General features: G+C 43.9%; 1 protein-coding gene across 7 annotated transcripts in view; it reads right to left on the minus strand.

The window, feature by feature from the left end:
• The window catches only part of zfhx4 (zinc finger homeobox 4), a 74,137-nt gene that overhangs the window by 34,153 nt on the left and 15,509 nt on the right, over positions 1–24,475 (minus strand). For all 7 annotated transcript variants that reach the window (XM_029842444.1, XM_029842443.1, XM_029842442.1 and 4 more), the window contains exons 2-6: positions 16,044–18,573; positions 15,627–15,839; positions 15,039–15,333; positions 13,000–13,541; positions 1,092–1,326 (exon numbers count right to left, since the gene is read on the minus strand). In XM_029842444.1, coding sequence (XP_029698304.1) covers positions 1,092–1,326; positions 13,000–13,541; positions 15,039–15,333; positions 15,627–15,839; positions 16,044–18,527 — 3,769 coding nt within the window. In that variant the 5' untranslated portion in view covers positions 18,528–18,573. The remainder of the gene's footprint in view (positions 1–1,091; positions 1,327–12,999; positions 13,542–15,038; positions 15,334–15,626; positions 15,840–16,043; positions 18,574–24,475) is intronic.

Below are 24,475 nucleotides of genomic sequence, written 5' to 3' on the forward strand. Positions count from 1 at the left end.
CACACACACCCACATACACACACACACACACACACACACACTGGTGGATGTATGGACTAATGCTATGCTGGAATGCTGTTCAAAATGTGTTACAGCCCCCCATCCCTCCCCCCACCGCCCCACCCGCTCCTTCAGGTCAAGCAAAGCAAAAACAAGTTAAGCGCTCATTTTCTCCCGGCAGCATTAACATAGGGATGACTAAATAATGGACCCTGACTCTTGGTCTTCTGGTTTAAATTACAGCAAAACTGCTCCCCCCTCCCCCTTACACCCTCCAACCCCCTCACCAACCGTACAACCCCCCACTCAAAGAAAAACGATTAATCTTTTTTTTGTCTCTCTGAATGTTTTACAGTTCTGTTACACTTATTAGCTGCTGGCAGGATGGAGAGTCTTAAATGAAAGCCAAATTGCTTTGGTCATGAGAAAGGAAATGAAAGCTCACTCCAGGGAGAGACTATGTAGCAGTCCTATATGTGTGTGTGTGTGTGTGTGTGTGTGTGTGCGTGTGCATGTGTTTGTATTGGTCTGTGTTTGTGAGTTATGTATGTGTATAGGTCTTTTCACTATGAGATACTCAGAAGGTGAAATTTCATAAGCTGACTGCCAGCATGGGATGTCCCCTTGTGTGTGTGTGTGCACTCGCGCATCTGTGCGTGCACGTGTGTGTTGCAGATATAAGAAGCAGCCTAATAGGAACAGTATGCTCATTTTGGAGAGATTAGGAGGAATGGACGGATCTGTATCGGGAGACGTGATCTGGATATGAAGGCCAAAGGGAGGAGGGTGGGAAGGAGAGTGGTTTTTGACAGAATAAAGAGGGAGCGGTGCAGGGAGACAAAAAAAAGTCATGGGAGGAGACTGCAAAGTCAAGAAAGATGGATCTGACTTCAAACAAAGAAAAACTGACCACTGCAACTGGAATCTGCACTAAAACGGAGAACTCTGAGAAAGCAAGGGGGAAGAGGAGCGCGAGGGCAGTGGGAGGGATGGTGAAAGGTGATCATAGTGCAGAAACAGGTCACACATTCACATTAAGAGCAGTTTTAATACAATCCTAAGCAAAGACAAGGAGTTAGAGAACCACCGACCTTGGCTGGAATGGCACTCTTTGACCTGGAACAGCTCATGGAAGCTCAGTCCATCCTCGTCCCCTCCGAGTCCCTGCTGATGCAGCTGGAGCTTCCTTAGTCCTTCATTCTGCTGGTGGCGAGCTGAGCGGGCGTGCTGCACCAGGTTGAGGCGGGCCTTGGTGGAGTAGTCACACAGCGTGCAGTAATAGACACAGGAGTCTGGCCCGTATGCACTGTCTTGCTTCTGCAAGTGCTGTGGATCAGAGGAGAAACACAGACGTGAGCCGCTTTAGGGTGTTGACGGGTCAAATCAAGCTGCATTTGTTTCCCATAAATAGTTATTTTACTCGGTACTCAGCAAAATGATATTCTCAGTCTTTTGTAACTTATGGCTATAGAACTTTCTCTCTGGCTTTATGGTTTGCTTCAAAAGTTACAACCTGACGAAAAGTCATTTCAGCTTTTCAGAGACTGAAGATTGTGGCAAAAAAGATGGACATTGTACAGCAGTCGCACCGCAGCATTTCACGTTTAGCGGGAGTGCAAGCAAACGATGCAGCGCTTAGACAATTCCAGTTAGACAATTCCTTGCTAAATTTTTTTTTAAAGTATGTAAAAAAGTAAGTATTTCTAAATTAACCAGATCCATTTTAGACAACACACAAAAGGTCACATTAGGAGTTGAGTTCAGGGAACTATTTTCGTCTGCAACATGCACATTGTCCAGCTCTCCTCATTGTTAGCAGCTGCAGGGGCTTCTCATTCAACGTGTGCTGTCAGTTGCAAGCCCTTAATTTCCAGTTGCCTCTTTAATGGCACTGCAGCCATGCAAAGCTACCCCCTACCTCGACACACACAGACACACACACACACGCACGCACACACAAACCGAGCCTCCATCCCACCTTGCTTTACTCCCATACACCCAGTCAAGCCAAGCATATCAAGTGTGCCTCTGTTGTTGCTGCCGGGCTAATGAACAATGCACAAAAACAAAAGACCAGGCCAAGCTTTTATTATCTGATCCTCTTTGGAGGGGAGGGAAAGAAGCCAGAGAAAGAAAAAAGGCAAAGAGACACCGAGGTGGCTCATGAAGAATGCGCTTTATTAAAATTATTTAAAAAACAACCAAAAAAAAAAAACAGGTGCCAGTCACTTAAAATGAATCCCCATAAGAGCTGTGTGTTTGCATTCGTGCACATATTATCCTGTTCTGTCAGGACTTCCAGACAAAGATGTTTCAATCATAATGCCCGTGAAAAGTTGCTAGTGAACACTGCTTCAATAAAGCAGGAAGACATAGAAAAATCCACGCGTGGGGGGAGGAGAAGTGAGGCTGGTGCAGCTAGCTGCAGGTGTGTGAGTTCCCCCCATTTTCTATTCCTCCTTTGACAAACAGGGATTAGCAACATAGCTACAGCAGCTAACACATCTTTTCTCTCTGTCTCCCCTTCTTTCTTTCTTTTGTAGGAAACCTTGCGTGTTTTTTTCTCATGAGACGGTGGGACGTCCTCTCACAGTCAGAGGCCCTTTCAGAAGTCTTAAGTTTTAATTAAGTCAGAGCTGTCAGAAGAAAGCTCCCCAAGTCCAGAGCTCAGGGCCATTAATTACATCTATCTTTGTTTCTTAGTGAAAAGAGGCCTCCCTTGCTGCTTCCCCTCCTCTCTTTGCCTCTATTCTTATTGCTGCCCCTCCCTGCCACACAGGACAACTGCAAATACAGTATATCACAGGGCTCTGTGTGCATACCTCAACTGATTTGGGAACAATTTTAAAAAGAAAACTGGTCAAGCACACCAGGAGAAACATTTTAGAAAACCGTCGGCTGCAAAAACAACTCTGGATCTAAAGGAAGTACTAGAATTAAACAGCAGATGATTAAAACACAGATAGAAAGAGGAATGAACATCTTGTTCTGGCCCTTACAGCCTTTTGTTAACAAAAGAGACAAGGATGCTACATTTGTTCTTGATCAACCTGCATTGCAGATTTTAATGTCAAGAAAACTATCAGCCACACTTTCAATATTTTTTTGTGTAACCGTCAAGTTGTCTTTGTAAGTGCATTTCCTTAACAGATCAGTCCAATGGTCGTGAGTATTCAATAAAAAAGATTGTGTTTATTTTTCAGGAGGATCATCTTTAATTGTTTCCATTGCTTTCTCAAGACAGCTATTAAAGTAATTTCGCTGGTTTGAAATTCAAATTTTCATATACGCCAGCAGCGGCCTAAAACATTTCATATCCTTCAGTGCCCTAAATATTATTTGTTTTTAGGATGTGAGTCTCAGTCTGAAAAGCGCTGGATGATATACTTAGGGTGGAACCAAGCTGCCAGATAGGTTTAGGCCTAATATTAATTCTCTCCCCATCAGCACATTCCAGAGGGTTTGTTTAAGACCTAAACTAGAGGGCTGTCTGTCGCTGTCTGGCACTCTGCAGGCCTGAAATGCAGGCGGTCTGGTGATCACAGGCCAGAACATCCATGATTTATGAACTTTTAAAGGAGCACTTTGACTCCTGCCAGGCGCGGGCTGTGTAATGCATATTCAAACACACAAACACACTGTTCCTGCTCCTGGGTTTGCACCCGCAAGTGTCTGCTTGAAATGTGTATTTAATTTATGCTGCAGCTGATTTGTGTGTGTATGAGTTTGTGTACAGATGAATGTCGGCGTCTTGAGTGTGAAAAGGGCCCGTCCCTGTCAATATGGCACCTCTCCAGAGGGCCCCGTGGTTAATTGTTGGGGATTAGTGTTTGGCAAACAACCAAATCAGCTAACAATCCCTGTGGGCCAATCAAAATCAGCTAAAAAAAAAAAAACAACACACACATCCTGGGCAGACAGGAGCATGGCACAGACATCCCCGAGTGGTGGGGGAAGGGAGCACACACACCTCCACAATGCAAATTACAACACAAGGGACTTCCTGTTTACCTGTCAAAAACACAGCACACACACACACACACACACACAGAGCACACGCACAATGAGATGGGAGGAGAGTCAATTTGACAGGTAAGGGAAGCTCCCTTGTGTAGCAGTTTGGTGCTTGCTGTGTGTGTGTGTGTGTGTGTGTGTGTGTGTGTGTGTGTGTGTGTGTGTGAGACGAAGATGACAGAGGACCACATTCATTATGCAGAATGAGATGTTTACAAAACACCTTTCTCACTCACACATAAACATGAGCGTACCTCCCCTGCGCTCGCTCCTCGGGTTTGCGGGGAGGATGGGAGCCTGCGCTATCTCATATTCATTTGTTCTATCTGTGGTGACAAAGCTGCCTCATTAACTGAATTCTTAATAAGCGACGGCAAAAAACATCTCCTCACAACTGCTTTTATCTCCCCGTATTCATGCGTGCACGGGAGAGCGCATGTTTCCCTGTGTGAGCGCAGAGTGTAAAAACTCCAGTACAACACGTGTGTTTGCGGGTGCATAAATAATTAACTTCACACTTTTACCTCACAAGTGTGTCGCTGCGTCTGCCTACGAAATCAATGCATTCTTCTTTTTTGCCTTGCATGCGCCTGTGATGGTGCGTGCACACTGGAAACTTGACAAAAATATTTTGAAAGCGGCAGAGTTGTGTTTTGCTCCGCAAACCAAATAAAAAATTAGGGTATTCGGTGCAAACATGACACTTCCTGTCATTAAGTGTAGAAGCAGGCAGCTAATGAACACGTACTGGAAATAAGAACCCTCCGCTGCTGCAGCTATGTCTTAATAACCAGTCTGTGCTGCAGCAAGTGTGTACATGTTTTACATGTAAAGAATCAGTACTGGTACATGAATTCTGTTTCAGTGTGTTGGTGCTAATCTGCATCCTCCATAAAAACAGCATTATCTGCATTCATTGGCTTTTCCCCCTTCTTTTAAATAAAACTGGTGCCATATTATGAGGCTTTACCTTTCTTGTACAATGTCACCAGCTTCCGGTGCAATCCCCTGGGCCCCCGGGGGCCATTGGAGACAAAAAAAAAACAGCCCTGCATGGTCTTGCAAATAACAAAAGCATGTTTTGTTTCTTGAAAGTATTTTAAACACATACCAGCACTGCCTGGAAGGCTGCCAAGTGTAGGGTTCCATCAGCACTGCCACCTCCCCAACACATGTTACTGCTAACGCCGCTCAGCCCCCAAGACATAAATGTAACGCAAGATCACTGTCAGCGGATTCGCTGGCAGAATGCGCGGCTTAAAAAGAGATGCTGAAGGCACAGGTAGATGTCAGCTTGCTCCCAGAGATGAAGAGCTGAAATGGTGTATGCGCGTTATGTTGCATCCACACAAAAGCAAATATGCAAAAAGAATCCACAACTGCTGCTCTACTTCGCCTTGTTAAAAGGAAACTGTGCGACCAGGATGCTGTTTCAATGGTAACAGTTTTTAGTGCAAATAACCATAATAATATTCCCTCTGAAACTTTTGACAACACTTCTCTGACACTGTTTCCACTCATGCCACCCATGTCTGCAGCTCTTCCCCTTCCTGCACTCCTATTTAAGATTTGTCAGTATTAAAAAATGAGGAAGTGATCGTGGCTGTGGGGGAGAAATGTTTGGAAAAAAAATGAAACGCTTAAGTTGAGGCTTGGTTCCTCCCCACTGACAGCCACACAAGGACCCACATACACACACGCAACATGTTAGCATCAGTGACGTAAGTGTGTCTGACGTATGGGGCACAGGTCAATCAGAAGTTCACAGCTTACCGACTCCCCCCGGCCCCTCTCTTGGAGAAATTCCGTCTTGCTATCGCTGTCTTCCCTGTGCCCACACCAGCCACACGCAACATACCAATCCTGCAGACACACCCTCTTCTGCTCTCAACTGAAGGTGTCAGCGGAACCCTTCCAGCATTTCCAATATTACGGTAAAATGGAGTAAGCGACAAATTGGAGGAGATGGAGACAAATCTCCCATCTTCATAGATACATGTATATGATGTTTCTAAAAAGCCAGCCCCTCTCCACTCCCAATGAAAATGGATCAGTATTTACATTAGCATTAGATTTAGACAGCATGGCCCAGCCACTTACTCCCTATTAGCCACACTGACCTTAGCCCATTAGGGTCTAAAAGCCCCAGCTTGTCTCGATTGCCGCCAGGTGAGACTGACCAGACCTTGCCATTTCTCTAAACCGAATTGTAGCTGAGATTATGTTTTTTTTTTTTTTTTAACAACACACGAGGGACAAAGAACATAGGGGGAGATCATTGCGATACTGACATGCACGTGGGCTTTTCCTCTAGTGGCGTTGCGCAGGAGGAAAGATGTTGCCGAAATTTGAACACGGTTTATCGTTTTTCCATTTTTTTCCCAACGTGCAAAGATGCTTTTGGGAAATCAAGGGAGGCCTAATTGACAGGATCTGTGAGCGATGGGGAGAAAAACAAAAATAAAGCGCTGAAGTCTAGAGATTCATCTTATTGCCTCATACCATCAAAGAGGTTTGTACTAGGCTGATGTTATATTTAACTAAAACTGAAAGGGAAGAGAGGAGGAAAATCCTTTTGGCGTCGATCGGCGCACCCATTTCTTTTACCCGAGTTTGTTTTTCTTGAAATGGAGACTGAAAAAAATGTCTACCAGCAGGAGTGGCAGAGACACAACGAGAGAACTTAACCAATTGACTGAGAGGCAGAGAGAGTGAGAATTCTCGGCAGAGAAAACAAAAGAACAAGAGACAGGGAGAGAGAAAGAAAAAGAGAGTATGATAGGGGAGAATCTAGACGAGCGTAGTCCTGGCTTGAATCACTAATTACACATTCCTGAGCCTGTGAAGGGGAGTATTGTTTTCCAGTTAGCCCCTATCCTGTCGCATGGTTTCACTTAGCGCAAAACAAAAGGTGCACGGAACAAAACACAAGGCTAATACCAGGACCTCGTAATGACAGAGAAATGGGAGAAATTATCCCTGTGGTGGATCCTCGTGAGAAAATGACTAGTGATTACTGGACAAAGGGACTTCATTTTGAAACTGTCACAAAATGGCAGCCCGTCTGCTTCTTGCTTTAATGGGTTGTGTTTATTTTTTTTAAGAGATCAAAAAAGGCTAATATTCTTCTTTTAACTGATTGTAAAACTCACTTCATTTATATCTGAATCTAGAAATCACTGAGGACTCTCTGCGCAATAAACGGTGGCATTGAGGGAAGGAGGCGACAATGCAGCCTGTTGTGCTCACAAGCTGTATGCAAGTGTGCATGCATATTGGAGTGCTAACTGGACCAAGGAGAGCACAATGACAGCACCTCTTCACTGGCACCATTTTGCATAGGAAATCAAACGCTTTGCAGTTGACCTACAGCACCGGACACTTGATCCCTTCCTGCTTTCTTAACAGAAGGTAGCCAATTTCCTCAAACCCCACCCCCCACCTCTTATCTTTTTTTCTTTTTCTGCAGCAAAACTCACATCTGAGCTCTGAGTCTGACAAACGTCCAGCAGCCGGGGACTTTAAATCTCATAAAACTGTAATGATGAGCCTCTTGCTCTTCCGGCAACACAGAGTACCCTACCATTTTCTGTATGACTCAGAAGACGGGGGGAGGGGGAGAGGGGTAAGCTGATAGCGGTGGCAACACTGGGTAGAGTCGCCTGGCTGGTGGTGTTTGGCCAGGCCCCGGCTGTCTAAAGGAAGGATATTGTTTTCCCCTGAAAAAGCCTCAGCCACGGTCCGCATACCAGCGTCCACTCAACATACCAATGGGCTCTTTGAAGATTACTCAAATGTTTGCCTTTGTTGCCCCCACCATCCTCTCCCCATCCACCCCTGCACTCGTCCTAACCTACACTATTGCTAGAATAAGGAAACAAACAGAAAAAAGAGAAGAAAAAAGACTCATATCTTCAGAACACAGTTGGAAAGCAATACCACCCTCAGTTGTATTGGCCCCCAAATTGGCCTTTGTTGGGGATGGCGAACCATTGACCAGAATAATAGCGCCCCGGCCACCAGCATAGTAAATCCAAACATAAACAATGTCAAAGGTCAGCATAATCCAGGGTGGCATACATGACACACACAAACCTTGAGCACTCCAATCTGTCTCCTGTAACCTGGTTTTTAAGACCCAGTTTGGCTTTTCATCCCTGCACTAGAAAGTCTACAGTGTGCCCAGAACGTGATCATTTCAATAGGTTAATTTACTTAAATGTGCTGAAAATTTAGTAACCCACCTCCCCCAAGCCAACCCATATTAATCCAGAACAAGTAAGTGGGCTTTCTATCAGGTCTATTTCAAAGCATTAAGGATTACCTCGCAGAAACTAAGCTGCTTGAACTCGCAGGAGGTCAGCAGTATTGTGCCAGTGCAGGGATGGAAGACCAGCAGCATAGGATAGACAGCAGGACAGGTCAGTTCCTCTTTCTCCAGCTCTCCAACATCCCTCAATCCTTCGCCCTCCCTGTTTTCTCTTAATCTTTTCATCCCCTTCTCTCCCTTTTACCATATAATCGAATATCTCCCACTACTTATCTATTCACTGAGCACCTAATGGTTAAAATCAATTACAGCTGGAATGCTGAAATGCGGAATCCTGGGCGACACGCTGATAATGACAGAGTTTGAAGAGGAAAGAGAGGGGCAAAAGGGAAGGGGCCTTAGGAGCGTTCCAAGGGAGGCACAATTACATCTAATCGATTGATTATTGATTTTGGTGGGCATTTAGAAGCATTTCAGTTCAGGTTTGTCCATATCAATATCCTAATAGCGTTGCGAGAAGGTGGTGAAACATCAGACCTAAACAGAAACAACTCTGCTGGTGGAATATTACTTAAAAAATTGTTATTGCAATGGGACCTTGTCCCAAATGACGTCTGATCAAATCAAGTTATCAAAGCTAAGCTAAACCTGTGGGATTGGATGCAGGGCATTAAAGTTTTGTCCCAATTAAATGAATGAAAAAGAAAGAAAAATGAGGAGTAGACAAGGAAGAGAGGAGTGAGGAGGTAAATAAGCTTGAGCAAGGAAGAGAATGTGCACCATGGTGAGAGAAGGAGGATCCGAAGCACAAATAAATCCACATAAACCAAAAAAAAGGACAAACTCCTGTTAACTCCTTTGTTCTGCAGCAATGATGCCTTCCTACTGGTGGTCTATAAGACAATGAAGCCCCCCCTCCACACACACACAACCCACACCTCCCTGCCCCAACCCCCAAACACACTCCAGCCCCTTCTTTCTGCTATCGTTCCCATACCTGTCAGCCCTGATCTGCTTCACACTCCCCTGCACATGGACAAATGGTTCGGTCTGGCATGGCCCGACTGACCCTGACTTTAAAGAAAGAGGTGGGACGAATATGAAGAGGATCACATCTCACATCTGGCTATTAATATGAGAAAAACAGAAGTGTCTTACAAAAAAAAGGTTGGAAAAATGTAGAGAAAGAAAAGAAGCAGGTCTGCCATTAAAGCCTGTCGGCCTTAACTAATTTACTGGACAGTTGGGAGGTGGGGAGAAGAAGAAGGGGGAGCTGGTCAAGGTAATTAAACATTACATGAGTGTCAGTCAGGAGCAGGACATTAAGCTCGACATTACACACGCACACACACACACACACACAAGCGCGTGCTCGCAGAGACTAGAGAGAGAGAAAATTGACAAAGCTCTTCCTAATATATGTGAGGATTATTAAGAAAAACGGCGATGTTTGTGTTTGTCCGTCCATTTGAACCTTTCTGTTAAACACACAAAGTGACTGCAAAGACACACACACACACACACACACACACATACTCGCTTTAATTAGCTACCACCCTTTGTCCCTCACTTTAGCATCCCTGAACCTCATAGGGATCTCTAATGTAATCTCCACCCAGGTGAGAGAGAGAAAAAGTAGAGAAGATTTTAGGTATCTACCAACTGTCACATCTCTACAGAAAAAGAGAGAGAGACAGTGAGCAACTGCACATGAAGAATGAAGATAGAGGCAGGCAGACAGACAGACTTAACATTTTTGGCTAACACATGGAGATGAAATCATTCGTCTGTTCGGGTTTACAGCCCTGAAAGCTCGGCTGCGAGTTGTATCATCCGTCTCCATGACAGAACATGAAAATCTGAATCTTGCAGTCAAGTACCTTCTGGTGTGAAGTATCTGCAAACATGCCTTTCTCCAGACACAAGCAACACTTAAAACCTGTCTGCGAGGATGAGACGAGGACGTAGTGATCAAGAGTGTCTGGAACATGAGGACATGCACCCTAGTGTAAAATGGAACCCTTCTGATTATGAAGACTTCTGTTGTCTATTCTCCACAAGTGAATTTACGTGTGTGTGTGTGTGTGTGTGTGTTGGTGTGCACATGAGTGTCTGTGCTTGTCATAAATTGTGAAATGCATTTGAAATAGCTCCGACCTCTTTTCTATGCCACAGACCAGCACAATGACTTTTTATGCAAATCTCCGAGAGTCAATCTCCTGTCCATTTCCCCATCACGTAAGTCCAAATGACAGTCCAATAATTTGGGCTGCATATATATAGGGCCATTTGATTTTCAAATGAGAGTGGGCAGGGTTGACCCTTGCTAATAGCCAAGGCGCAGCGGTAGACTTAATATCTCAAATGCATAAGCACAGCCATCCTCATCTGATGGAGATGGAGGCGAATGAAATTTAAGTGAAGGGAGCATGGAAGTCTAAAAGTCCCTTGATCGATGGAAATAAGCAAAAGGGAAAAAAACATTGAGCAAATGATAAAACAGGAGAAAAGGGGAGACCTACACTGTTGTTGGGCCACCACAAATAATTTTATAACCACCCTCATTTTGACCTTGGGTAAGAGTCCTATTGGAAAAGTGCACCACAAACAATGTCTCACTATCAGTTGACTGTTAAACGCCTGCCTCTGTCACTTCACCTCTATCATTAAAAAAAGACATTTAACAAGCAAGAGAGTACAACAGACAATAAGATGGATGAGAATGACTAGAACATAATGGAAAAGAAAGATGGAATGTCCCTTTTCAACTCCAACTTGTGATGGAAAGCTGGACAGAGAGACAGTGGCGGGGTTGTGGTGAGGACAGTTTATTCAGACAGCCATCTGAGAAACAGGTGCCATGCCCTGTGGGACATAGAGTGTGTCTGAACACGTGTGTGGTCCTCCACCATTCCCCACTGACCATGAACATTCTCAACTCTTAATGGCCCAGGAGCCAGCGCAGGCTGGATCTTAACCTCAAACCTCCGTGGGGACGTGGACCAACGTGCAAGCTCACGACAACCTAAACTCCCCTACTTGCCCTGCAGCACTTGTGAATGGCACTGACAGATTTACTCCTGACTGTGTATGTGTATTAGTGCCAGTGCTTGTTATTGAAAATCATAACGAAGCCATACATCATCATATTCAATGCTAAGTCAAACACGAGACACGCCAACCACCGACATGCTACACTACTCCAACGTTCCATGCTGTGTCCAGCTCAAATGCCAATAAACAAGCTTCCATTTATAAGTACAGTGTTTCAGTAGGGTGAAGATTATAATTTAGCATGCTATGCTCTAAAGCAAGACGTGGACTGCATTTTCCATATAAGGAGTACAACTTCCGACGCCACCTGCTGCACTCTGGACGCCAAATGACTCCACGTCCATATACTGCTAATGTCATTTTCCTGCTCAGCCTTGGAAAAACAAGACCTTTAGAAGTACTGAATCGCTGCTACAAAGCAGTCATAAAATCTCTTGAATATGCTTTTTGTTTGTATCTTCAAATGGTTTCCCATGCCATAAAGATGTCCTCTGTTTCCAAGAACGCAGATGGTAAAGTCATCAATGCTCGTTTTATTTTTTTTAATACGTCTGGCCTGCTACCTCCATCCCCATGTGCTTTCCACCTCTGCCAATTACATAAAAGGAAAGGTGTTTCTCCGGTCAAACAGAGAAATATTTTTTTTCTTCTCCTTACTGCTGTATGCTCTCTTTCCCCTCTCTTTGCTTTACTACCACATGTCCAAGGGTAAAATAGTGGGATTTCTGCCAGAAGCACTAAAAGCATCATCTGTTGAACAGATTTGCTGAGGCCTCTGGGGTGGGTAGGTGGTTGTGTAGATGAGGTACATGGGTGCAGAGGGGACATTGAGATGGTTAATTATTTGAGACCAAAGATCTTCTGTGTCTTCGGAGTAATGAATTTGTATGCATGATTAAATGGCCGTTACCACGAGAACATTATGTTTAAATCCTCTTACAACTGTCTCTAAATTTAAAGCACAGCACACACAGTGCCTCAACCACCTCCCGCTGCCATAAATGCCATAGAAATCCTTAATTATGGAATGCCCTTGATCTTGTCCCGGTAGGTCAAGGCCTGAAATGTAACACCATCCTACCAAAGGAGATACTCAATGATACGAATCTTCATAAACATACTGAAAGAAAATCACGTCATGTTGGAATGTCTGACCTGGGTGCTAAGAGTTTTCTTTTTAGTGTGATTCCTTTGAGGACGCTTATACGTTGACAAGACCACCAAAAAAACCTCAGAAGGAAACATCAATGTGACTATGTCACGATGGAAACATTTGGAATTAAAGTCATAAAATCCAATGCAATCACACAGCAATAGTGCTGAATAAACCTCAGTTATAATACCGTTTTAAGGCTGGACCTGATGGCATTATTTCCCCCTGAAAATTAAATACTGTATTCCCCATAAATGCAACAACACTATGATTTTTGTTACATGGATGTGCAACAGTTTCAGGAATTTATACAAGTGTATATTGTATTTTTTTTGTAATCATTACATTATGTTAAAATTGAAATGTATACTTTAACTTCTTAATGGTGTAACAGTTAAAAAAATACTTAAGCTTTAAGTTAATAATGTGTCCTGAAAAAAAGAAGACACTTGTTGATATAAAGACAGAAATTCGATTCTGCAGGACAACTTGAGAGCAGAGTTTTTACCTTGTAGAGGCGGATGGCAGCCTCATGCCTCTGGTTGGTAGCATGCAGCCTCAGTTTATCCACACTGTTGCTGTAGTAGTCACAGGCGTTGCACTTCAGGTGCACGGGGTTGCCAATGGCCACACACTTTAATCTCCACTGATTGGCCTTTCCCCCCTCCTTGATGTGGGCCACCAGCTGGTGCTTCTGCATGTGCTTGTCTGTCTTGCAGTGCAGCTGAAAGTTGGCCTTAAGCTGTGTGTTGTAGGTGCAGAGCTTGCACTGGTACACGTCGCCCACCACGCAGCGCCACTCTTCTTCGGGCAAAGCGCGCTCGGTGTTGACATGGGCGTTGAGGGCCTCCAGGCTGTCCGTGGAATAGCAGTTGCACACGGCGCACTGGTAGACACGCAGCGAGGGGTCATTGATAGGTGGCGACAAGGAAGAGAGGGAGGGGTCTGCTGAAGACATGCCCCCCATTCCTCCTGAGGACACCAGGGACAGGTCGTCTGCCATCATCTGACCACTGGCGAGGCGCAACTCTGCCGACAGGTCACTATTCACTACAGAGAACGAGTGACAACAAGGTCAGACAGCAAAAACAGACAAGTATTTGTTTTCCAGGATGCACAGATGGCAAATAATACGCACAAGAAGAATGGTGCTTTAAAACAAAGAGGTTTGACAAGAAAAAAAGCTCAGATGAACATGAAAGTCTGATCTACAGGAAGGGATAATGGGTGGAGAGGATGAGAAAAGTCTCTTTTAATGAAATTAAGTGTGAAGAAAGAAAGAAGTCCTCTATGCAGGCCTCTCACACAAAAGGATTTGATAAAATAAAGCCTCACAGAGGGCTCCTCACAAAGTCTTGTCTATAAAAAACCCTAATAGGATTGAATCAGGATCAATTACAATCATCCTTTTCAACTTGCTAACTCGCTCATCAGGTAGCTTTAATTACTGCTCTCAGCAACGGTGAGGCGACGGTTTTAGGCCTTCAGGCTTTTCTCCACCATCGGCCCAGATTTAAAAAGCTGATCAATGCATTGCTCTTGCCTTCTCTCCCTTTTGCCTGCCCGCCCTTGACAAAAAGCAGATCTGCCATTCAAACAAATGTAATTAACTCCTTTGTTTGATTCCTTTTATTATCGCTTTTGCATGTTATGAAAGCTCATCTCATCTTGAACAGATGTTTCAGTGTATTTAGCACAAAGAGTGTTCAGCAAATACATCATCATCTTTTTCAATTTAAAGAGAATTTCCTCATTTAGCGAATAACTAAGGCTGCACGGGGCCTAATCTTAAACTTTGGCCAGTTATGAAAGCAAGTGTCTTTTAAATGTGTGTATGTGCGACTACAGTGCTCAAACCCACTTGCCTGTTGTACAGCTGCGTTCACTATGGGGAGCTGTGTGTTATCTGTGTAATTCACTGAGAGTACATCTGCTGGCTGGGCTGTGACCTCCACACTAGTGTGGGTGTGTAACACTGCAGGGTCATTGTTAAATCTCTCTCACTCCTACGGGAATCCGTTTCCTGCTGCGCCAGTGTGTGTATGTACGCACATGTGTGTGCATGAGTGTTCTCTCTAGGGTGAATGAAGGTGGGGTGGGGTGCGTACGGGCAGGGGGGATTAAGCTGACTTAAGAAAATTACAAATGAAAGATTAAGAATAATTCTCATGTGGCGTCTCATAATCATTTTTTAATCAGTGAGAGGGGGTCAAAGACAAGAAACAATGACAGAGGGACAATATGAGAGTGGAGATAAGAGAGAAAGAGAAAAGGTTGCTGCGAAGAGGGGGGGGTGCGAAATGAAAAGGTTGGGAGAAGAAGAGGAAGGGTGGGCAAAAGGGCAGAGAGAAAAATGAAAAGGAGAGTGATAGAGATAAAAACACCGATCAGATAAATAAGACAAAGCAGATAATTGTGAATGGGGATCTAAGAGAACATCTTAAAGCATTTGAGATAAAAGGTTTCACCCAATGTAGAACCAGTTTTGTATTTTAATCCACTAACACCTAAAGCAGTGTGTCTCAATTAAATTACAGTATTACTTACTGAGTCCAGAACCAAGCGCAGCAGCAGTTGCAGGATCAAGCTGGAAGGGGTTTATCATCATCTGTGCATCTGGCCCACTGTTTCCGGCGAGGTTCTCCAGTTTTACACCCGCGAGGCCCATGTTTTGCGCCAGGTAGTACTGGTAGAGCTCGGCCTCAGCTGGAGCCAGGCCCAGGTGGAGGTTGTGTTGGATCTGCTTCATGTTCTGCTGCAGTAGCATCATGTTGTGCATGTGTTTCTCACTGGTCATGTGAATACGCAGGTTCCGCGCTACATTGGTTTCATAGTCACACACCTGCCGGAATAAAGATGGGATTGTTACAGCAAACTGTCCTATCATTTATTTGGTGACAGTATTAACAGGAACAGGAGTGAACATCATTTACAATTACATAACTCCTGATGTTTCTCAGTGTGATCATATTGAAGAAATTCTGTTTTATAAGAGGTCAGAGGTCAAATGATGCAGCCAAAAAAAATAAATACATTATGACGCAAATAGAATTAACTGGCTCATTGTGTAGACATTAAAATGAGTAAATTGTAATGTTGGTAAGTCAGCACACCAATCGCACTCTGTTTTGTTACCTCGCAGCGCCAAGTAGGCTTCTGTTTGGGCTTGGATGGCGAGGGGGTACCACAGCTCCCACCAAGGCTGGCGCTAGGCACAGAGTTAGCATGGTTGTGGTTGTATTGTGCCTCACTTCCACCATTTTGCAGTGTTTGCACATTGTTTAGATGCTTGTCTGACTGCATGTGGATGCTAAGGTTGCCTTTGGTGGTCGTCGAGTAGTTGCATACCTATAAAGAAAATGTGCACAATGATGCAGGACACAAATGTGAAATTGTGTTTGGCAATATATTTCTAATTTTCTAAGTTATTTGAGATACTATGTCCACCAAAACCAAGAAATCAGATTTGGTTTAATCTAGAGGAAAAAAACAACCTTAGCAAGAGTGAATTGTATTGATATTTGATTGAGGTACTAAAACTGAGTGGCTAACCTCACAGCGGAAAGGCTTGTATCCACAGGTGTAGCTTTCACCTCTGGCTAAACGAGGATGAGGTTGGCCTGTGCGGCAGTACACACAAGATCCTCCAGACTCTGGATGTTTCTCCTTCATGTGGGCATCCAGTGTTTGCTGGTACTTGTAGTGCCAGTTACACTTGGGACACTTAAGAGTCTTGCAGGAGTTACGGGAATGCATCATCGTCATATGCCCTCCCAGCGACCGGGAAGATCCCAAGACAGTGTCACACTTAGGGCATTCTACTCCACTCCCTGGAGACCCTTCACCTGGACCAGGGGTGCCCGGTGTCCCCGGAGTTCCAGGTGTACTGGAGTTCCCTGTGTGTTGATGCAGTGGTCCCGGACTCTCGTCTTCTCTGCGTACCATTATCATATCAATGGGGTTAGAGGATGGTGAAGAACCATCCTGTCCCACCAGGGCTTCACTGTTTGAATCGTTGCTGCTCTCCCTCTCTCTGGTCGATACCAGGGCTGTGGACAGTTGGCTCTTGTCCATTTCCAGCTTCTCACATACAGGCAGGGAGGAAGAGGAAGTTGATGCAGGGCTTTTGCTGTCACGATTAAACTTTAGCACACTGTTGGAAAGGGGGGAATTACTTTGGTTTAAAAGAGGGAAATCTTTGCTACCGGTGCTGTCAGCCCGCTGGCCTGTCATAGACACAGACATTGCCTGATCCTCCTCCTCATCTGCCTCCATTTCTACTCCACCACCATTGGAGTAAGTATCCTCATCCTGATCTGGACTTTCTCCTCCCACTGAACCTGGCTCACACTTGATGGGTGGGTACCGGCTCAGGTCTGGCCCATTGGATTGCAAAGTGCATATATCCCTAATGAGGCCTTTGCAGTCACTATCAGAGTTCCGACCTTCCAGGTTGCCACCAGTGGAAGCGGCAGCGGAACACCCGATAGGGGTTCGGTGGGCGCCAGCCCCTCCCCCGAGGTTTGGGTTGGTCTCAGCCTTTGGCATGGTTTGGGTTCTGGGGTTTTGGTCACTGGATGAGCTGCTGGCACTGCCTTTCAGGAAGGCAAAACCTGCCTGAAGGGACTCAGCATTCTCACCACTGTGGAAAGCGTTCCACAAGCCACGGAGCCCTGTGTCTGGCCCGAGGAAGTTAGAAGAAGTGGGAAAGTGGGATAGCCCAGAGCTAAGGGGTTTTTTTGGTTCCAGAAAGCTTATAAGAGGTTCTTTGTCCTTGCCAATGCCCTGGATGATGGCAGAGACATGCTTGTTGCTCAGCAGCTTCTGCTCTGCCTCAGTCAGGGTCATACGGTGATCATGGACAGCATGAGTAACGAAGGAACGGCTATAGCCAAAAGAGAGCTTGCACAGGAAACACATCAGCACAGGCTTTCGCCGCCCATCAGCCACACATCCCTCAAACTTGGACAAGTCCACATTGTTGGGGACATCTTTGGACACACAGGAGTTTTTGGCTGCACCATCCGCCGTCAGATAGTCTTTGTCATTTTTGTGGCGGAGGTCGTAGACACGGAAACTGTGCAACACTGGACCAGCACCCGCCATCCCTCCAACTGAGGTATTTTGGAAGGAAGGATGGTCAGATGCTAGGGATTTACTCCCCAAGGACGAGGCGATGTGAAAGGTATTGATGAGCGGGGGATAGAAGGACATGGGTGCAGCGGGCTGGTCCAGCCGCTCCCCCCCAGGACTCAGACCACGCTGGCTGCTGCTGACCTGGGCATTGGGGAATGTATGGGGGGAAAGCAGGCCTCTGAACTGGAGAGACCCAGAGAGTACCCCATGGTTGCCACGCTGCTCTTTGGAGTCCTCTAGGATGAAGGCAGAGCCATCAGGCTGGTAGATGATGTCGCTGCACAGATTCTCCACGTCACTATCATCTTCCATCTCCATTTCACTGTTCATTTCCCCCATGTCAGCAGCACCTATCTCATGCTCTCCATCATCTTCACTCTCTTCACCAACCATTCCTTCATCATCCTCACCCTCTTTGCGACCACCAGTCGGCAGGCGGCCATTGGGGCAGTGATGCTCCATGTATTTTTGTAAACTGGAGAAGGAATTTGAACATTCGTTACACGGGATGTTCTTCGCCGGTGCCACAGGACATGTGACTGGGGCAGAACAGTCCGAACCCACAGCTGCTCCTCCTCCTACTCCTGGTAAAGTCCCGGTAACACTGCCTTTGTTACCAGTAGTAAAGCTTTCTTTTCGACTCTGCTCAGTTACAGCGTCGGTAGTTGCACTGACAGTGGTGGGGGTAACGGTGGACCTCAGTGGGCTCACAGTGGGCTCTCCAACACCCTTTTCTGGCTCTCCAATGATGACAGGCTGGTCATTGTTGGCATTGAAGCTGTTGACGACACTGTTCTCCATGGCAATGACAGAGTTGTCTTCAGCAGCAGCGTCCAGCCTCCGGCCACCATGTTCTTGCTGCCGCGATGGCACCATAAGGGGAGAGTCACAAGTTGCCATGATGACCACTACATAGGGATCTCATCTCATCCAGCCTAACAGGGACCTGATTTTTGAAGACATAAAAGAAAGGAAAATAGAAAAGTGTGGTTAAGCTTTGAATCCACTGTAATATTTGCATATTGCATGCTTTTTCCATATCGTTTCATGCTCTGGCTGAAATTCTTGACATATGAGTGATTCGTGTTAAACCCTAAACCTAGCACCTACAAGTCTGAATCAAGTCCTACTTTCAGGGCTCTAAAGTGTCAATAAGGTTTCTAAAATGTTGTGCATGTGGAAAAATGTAAGGTTTATTAAGGATAAAACTGGGCTAAAGGTCAAGAGGTCAATCACTGGATACATCACATGTTCCTAATAGTCATGAGTTACAAATTAGGCAGCACTCATTAACCTATTTATGCTGTGAATGAAAGATTTAAACACTGGATGTAAAAGGAGACAGAAGTGTACATTAACATGTGAATTTTTATAAGAGGTGGTAAATCCAATTACATATTTCCATGTCTGAAGCATTTGTTAATGTTTTCTTACACCGAAGCAATAAAGTAAAGAAACGGGAAAAAAATGTGCTCATAGGAGGAATGATGTTTGGAATACCAGTGAGATGTTATCAATTCTTGGGTGGCTGCCCATCTCTCAACCACTCGCCTACTTCAATCTTTGGGCCTTTCACAACAAGACATAAACGTAAATTTAAAGAGAAAGAAACCCGGATAAGCTCGTGAATGTAGAGTCCAAAAATCATTTCATTTCATAACCATAACTTTGATTGAAAATTTAAAAAAAAACAAAAAACAGAGTTTTACTCCTATTAAACAAACTTTATTACCTATCCAAATATAACAAATCCAAACAAGTTATGCTAGTCTGTTTTTTTTTTTTCGTTATTATTATTTGTTTTTCTTTTGATACAGTACCAAATGTCTTTCAGATCCTTGCATGTAAATGAGCTGGTATTAAAAGGAAGCTTTAAAGAGCCATGTTAACCTTTAACCCAATCCACCTGCTGCTTAATTCTCTCTCCTTTTTTGCTACGCTCCTTCTCTCTCACAACAAAGCTACAAAGCAATTAGAGGATTAATCCACAACAATCCACTGCTAAACAAAGCCGGGAGGAGGGACAGTAAAAGCGTGAGGAACGAAATCAACATGTGTGCGAGAATGTTTTGCGGGTGCGTGTGTGTGCACGCGCTATAATCACGTCTAATCTGACATATCCCGGAGATGATTCCATGGGGACTAGTGATAGATTAAAGGGAGAATTTTTCTGTTTGTAATTCGTTTGTTGTCTCTATTTGGAGATTAAAGGACAACATTCACAGAGATCAGAAAAGTGAATTTTACTCTCATTTGTTAGCATGGATGCAGCTAAAGATGAGAGGCAGCCATGTGGTGTGACCATATATTTCATGATTTTTAGATAAATTCTATGTACTGACTAACGCCGGTATCGACAAGCAATTACTTCAAGATCAGATTTGTGGTTAATTTGCACAGTTTATGTTATTGTGAGTTCTGTTGGCAACAATTAGCACTGCATTGTGAGGAGTTGAAAGAGGCCAAGTATGTCATGTACCAAGAATGCATGGAATTACTACACACACACACACACACACACACGCACACGCACACAAACACACCAACACACACAAACACGCAATAGATAAAGATATGACAGAGATTGTTTCTGTGACTGAGGAAATCATATTAAATTATAAAGTCCAAATTCTACATTCAAAACCTTTTCTTTTTAACCTATACATTACGTATATGTTGTGCACCCGTAGTGTCGGAACAACTCGCTGAACTCGTTCCTCCAGACAAACACATTTTCTAACCTTCATATCACTTGTGCTAAATGTGATTGAGGGTAAAGCTGTTCAGAAGCAGTGGGTTTGGGAGCTAATGCGACACATACGAAAGGATTTACTACTTGTCAGTGGTGTCATTTTGCTGCTTATTTCATTGGAGAGCAACCCCCTTTGAATTGTAGCTCGGACATAAAACATTGCAGTTTATGAATTATGCATCTCCTAACACTTTAAGTATGGAATTATGTCTTATGGATAAGCCAATGTGTTGAGCACTTGACACTGACACATCACCTCTAATGCTATGAAGTTAGCAGCTGTTTACATGTGTACTGCCTGCCAACAGTCATGTAGTTGTCTGCTATTTGGTTATATCTGTTTGTCAGTGAACCCATAATAATGCCACACACGTTGCACTTAGAAAATAACATATGTGGCTAATCCTATTGTATGTTTTATATTTTTCTGCACCACACAATATGCATAAATGTGTTGCTTAAGTGGTGCAAGCATGGCATACTCTGAAATGCTTCTGCATAAGTTAGTGACGACTAAGATGCATCTTTAGTACCAGATTTCTTTTTAAAGAAATGCTTAAGTCTCAGCCCATCTTCTCTTATGAAAGAGAAATGTGGTGCAGTGTAATGTGGGTGTTTGAAGTCATCTTGATCCATCCAGCATGTGTTAATTTACCATAGTTGGACAGAGAATTAATGAGATTTCTGGTCTTTCTATCAAAGGAATATATTACCTCTCAGAGCTCAAAGCAACATTTCTGACACTGAGATCTTCTACAGTTCTAGTTTTTAAAGCTCTATAAGGGAGGATTATCATACATTTTGTCTTGATGATAATTGTTGTTTGCTCCAGGCTTATCACCTTCAGCAGTATTAGACCTTTTCTGCTATGCAGCTCATGCTACTCTTAGATTCTCTCTGCCTTTTTTTCTTCTGCTTTTATTTATGAGTAAACAATATATGGTCAAAGTATAAAGAGTAAGAGGGAGAAAGAGAGAGAGATTTAGCAATAAAGCCTAGGCTATTCCACACTGCAGAAATTTCATCTCTTTATACAAATGAGATGGCCAGAGCTGCTGCTAGCTACCTCAGATTTCTTTTTTTTTAATTAACCATGTCCCCTTTGCTTTCAAACACACAGTTTCTCTCTCCCTCTCTCACTTTTGCACACATACACACAGACACACACAATAAGGTAATTAAAGTGGCAGATCCGATCCAGTGAGAGGCAAATAATAGCCCGGGAATTCCTGGATTGGACACTGTTAGCTCTGCTGGGCGAAGGGGACTAAGTTACTCCCCCTCTCCATATGCTTTCCACCATAGCTCCCTCAGAGACAGAGTTGCAGTCTAAAAAAGGGGATTTCTACACTTTTCCCCCATGCTTCTCTCTGCTCTCTTCAACTGGCTTCCACCTCAGACTGACGTCAGATCATCCACGTACTTCATAGACAGTCAGAGAGGAGAGGATCAGAAACAAATCACAAAAGGCACACGTCCACTGACAAGACTTTATTTTTTAGGATGTTTAGCAAATGAAAGTTGTAATTAATGCGCACAAGGTATTCCAACTTGTGTTCTACAGACCTGACATATTGAGCTCCAGTGATGTCAGACACCTCCTGCTTTTGTGCTCTTGTCAGACCGTCTCACATTAGCCAGGAGATGCAGCCTGTTAAATGCCAAACCTGTAATTGCAATGTTGCCACACTGTCGTCTTTATTGACATTGGGGTCGTCTGGGTTCAACTTCTTCGCACTAGCCAGTTGATATTTTAAAAGGCCAAGTGATGTGTGTTAAAACTGCTGTGAATATTTATGTAAGTACAGTAAACAGTGTAATTGCAATTGCTTTAGCTTTGGGATTGGACATCAAAAACCTGAATTTTCCTCTTGTCACTTGTGATCACAGCTAATAGGTTGAAGTTAAATTAAATCCTGACTTAATCTTTAAAATGACCCATGAAAGCTACCAAAGTCAAACAACAAAGTCAGAAAACAGCATGAGACTGTCCATTTCTAGAGGTCTTCTGGAAGGTCATCCCTCTCCCGGCATGTGGCCCCTCAGTCCAACACCAAATCTTCTATCAAAATGTCACCAAGTGTTAACCAAAGACAAAGGCAAAGGACACTGTGAAAGCCTCTGCATCCATCTCCCACTGTCAGTGCCATGAATAGGCTACTCTGGTCTAATTAGACCTGTTTATTTGTTGCCATGCAGAAATGGACAGATGAAAAAACGAAGGAGGAGGGGAATTATCTCCTTCTTCACAATGCGAGAGGGGCTTCGGCAGTCATCAAAGGGCGCTGATGTATATACACACATGCAGGCAATCACAGTGGAGGGCCTAATGCCCCGTGTTAAAAAGAAAGAACGGAGGACGAAAATTGCAAAAGGATGAGAAAAGGGGTGGGCTCTTCACGTGACCAAATGGTTTTTGTCTTCTTCACTCACAAAGAGTTCTGAAGCAGCCTCTGTTTGTTGCCCGGGGGTGTAATATTAGATGCTAGCTCCAGCAGATCTCCAAAGTAGTCCGCACCCCACCACACGCTCATCCCCTTTCTGTCCTCCTGTCCTCTTGCTCATGTCTCTCCCTTCCTCACGAAGGCCTTCATTACCAAAAGACACCTTATCATTATTGCAAGGTGCGGCCCAGACACGACACGCTATTTAGCGCCAGAATCTTGTTCAACATATCACCTGCGCCGTAAGAAGGCCTTAAGAAAGAAAGCAACTCAAAACTGTCTACATGGGCAACAGCTCTACACTGGAGAATATGGAGGTTTAAAAAAAAATCACACAATGCTTTTAAAGAGGAAAGGGAGATCAGGATAATGAGGACGGAAGTGATTTTTTTTTTTTCATGAAATTGGAGCAGGTATGCAGAGTCTATCCCCCCGGATGATGACAAGTAAATTGGGCTCATTGCTTGCTCAAGTAACACACACCACACTGGCCTCGGGCCTTTACCTGATATTTCTTTGTTAGAGGAGAAAAATCCAACAATGGAAATAAGGCTAAGGGGATTGATGTCATGAAATATAAAACTATATTGAAGAAATGAAGAAAAAAGAAAATAAAGATTGGGTGCAATCAAACTTGTTGCTCATGTACAAACGTGAATTTAAGGACCATGTTTGAAGAATCCTATCAGTAAAGGCACCAGTGCGTCCTAAAATCTGATTTAGGATCAGTTTACACATGACATCAATGAGAAAGAGGTGAAAACATGAGCAGTGGCTTAAAGGCAAGCAACGCTCAGATAGCCTTCTGACGTTACAGCTTGGTTAAAGGCCTTGCTCCTGTCAATGGTCAAACCCTTAAGACATGGCTACTCCTTCTTCTGCCCTTACACACCTGTAACTAAACTTTTAGCTTCCACCTGAACTTTTAAACTGGCCCAGTATGCTGCAAGTTCTTACAGTGGAGCAATTCCGCTAGAATGATGGAAGCAGAACTGGAATGTTGAGAAAAACTGATGTGTTAATAATGGACCAGCATGTTGAATTTAGCTTTGATTCTATTTTAAATACATGGATGAAGAAAAAGCATTTATTTTGGTCATGATTTATCACACTATAGTACACACTAATGTGTTAATAAGGTTAAAAATGTGATGTTCATCAGACAGGGGTGTTTGGTATTTTTTTTATTAGGACTCGTTGGATGTGGGTGCTATGTTCCTGTGATGCTAGTCCATTTTTGTAGAGACAAACTCTAAAAGAGTTAGCACAGTTCAAACTGGATTTAATGTTTTTATAAATTGACTTAGGACTTTCACAGTCCAGTCTAAATATGTGCACATGTCTGATGCATTTGAAGGGGATATATTTCAAACTAAACTTAAACTGAAACATGAAAATAAACAGCCAGACGCTGCTGAGTTACAGTCACCACTTACTGGCCTCACTAAAGACTTCTCCAGCATCAAAGGAAAAGCCAATCTACATAACTAATGCTTCCATTTTTTCCCCCCAACTCCGATTCTTCGAACTTTAAACAGCAAAGACCAAGGGAAGGCAGAGAAAAAAGAGGGGATTTTTCTTTTGCTGGCAATCTGGAAACACTCTGCAGTTAATTAGGGTTGATTGGAAATGAACCGCACAAACAAAGGGCA

Source organism: Takifugu rubripes, chromosome 10, assembly GCF_901000725.2.
Source record: "Takifugu rubripes chromosome 10, fTakRub1.2, whole genome shotgun sequence".
NCBI classification, from domain to species: domain Eukaryota; kingdom Metazoa; phylum Chordata; class Actinopteri; order Tetraodontiformes; family Tetraodontidae; genus Takifugu; species Takifugu rubripes.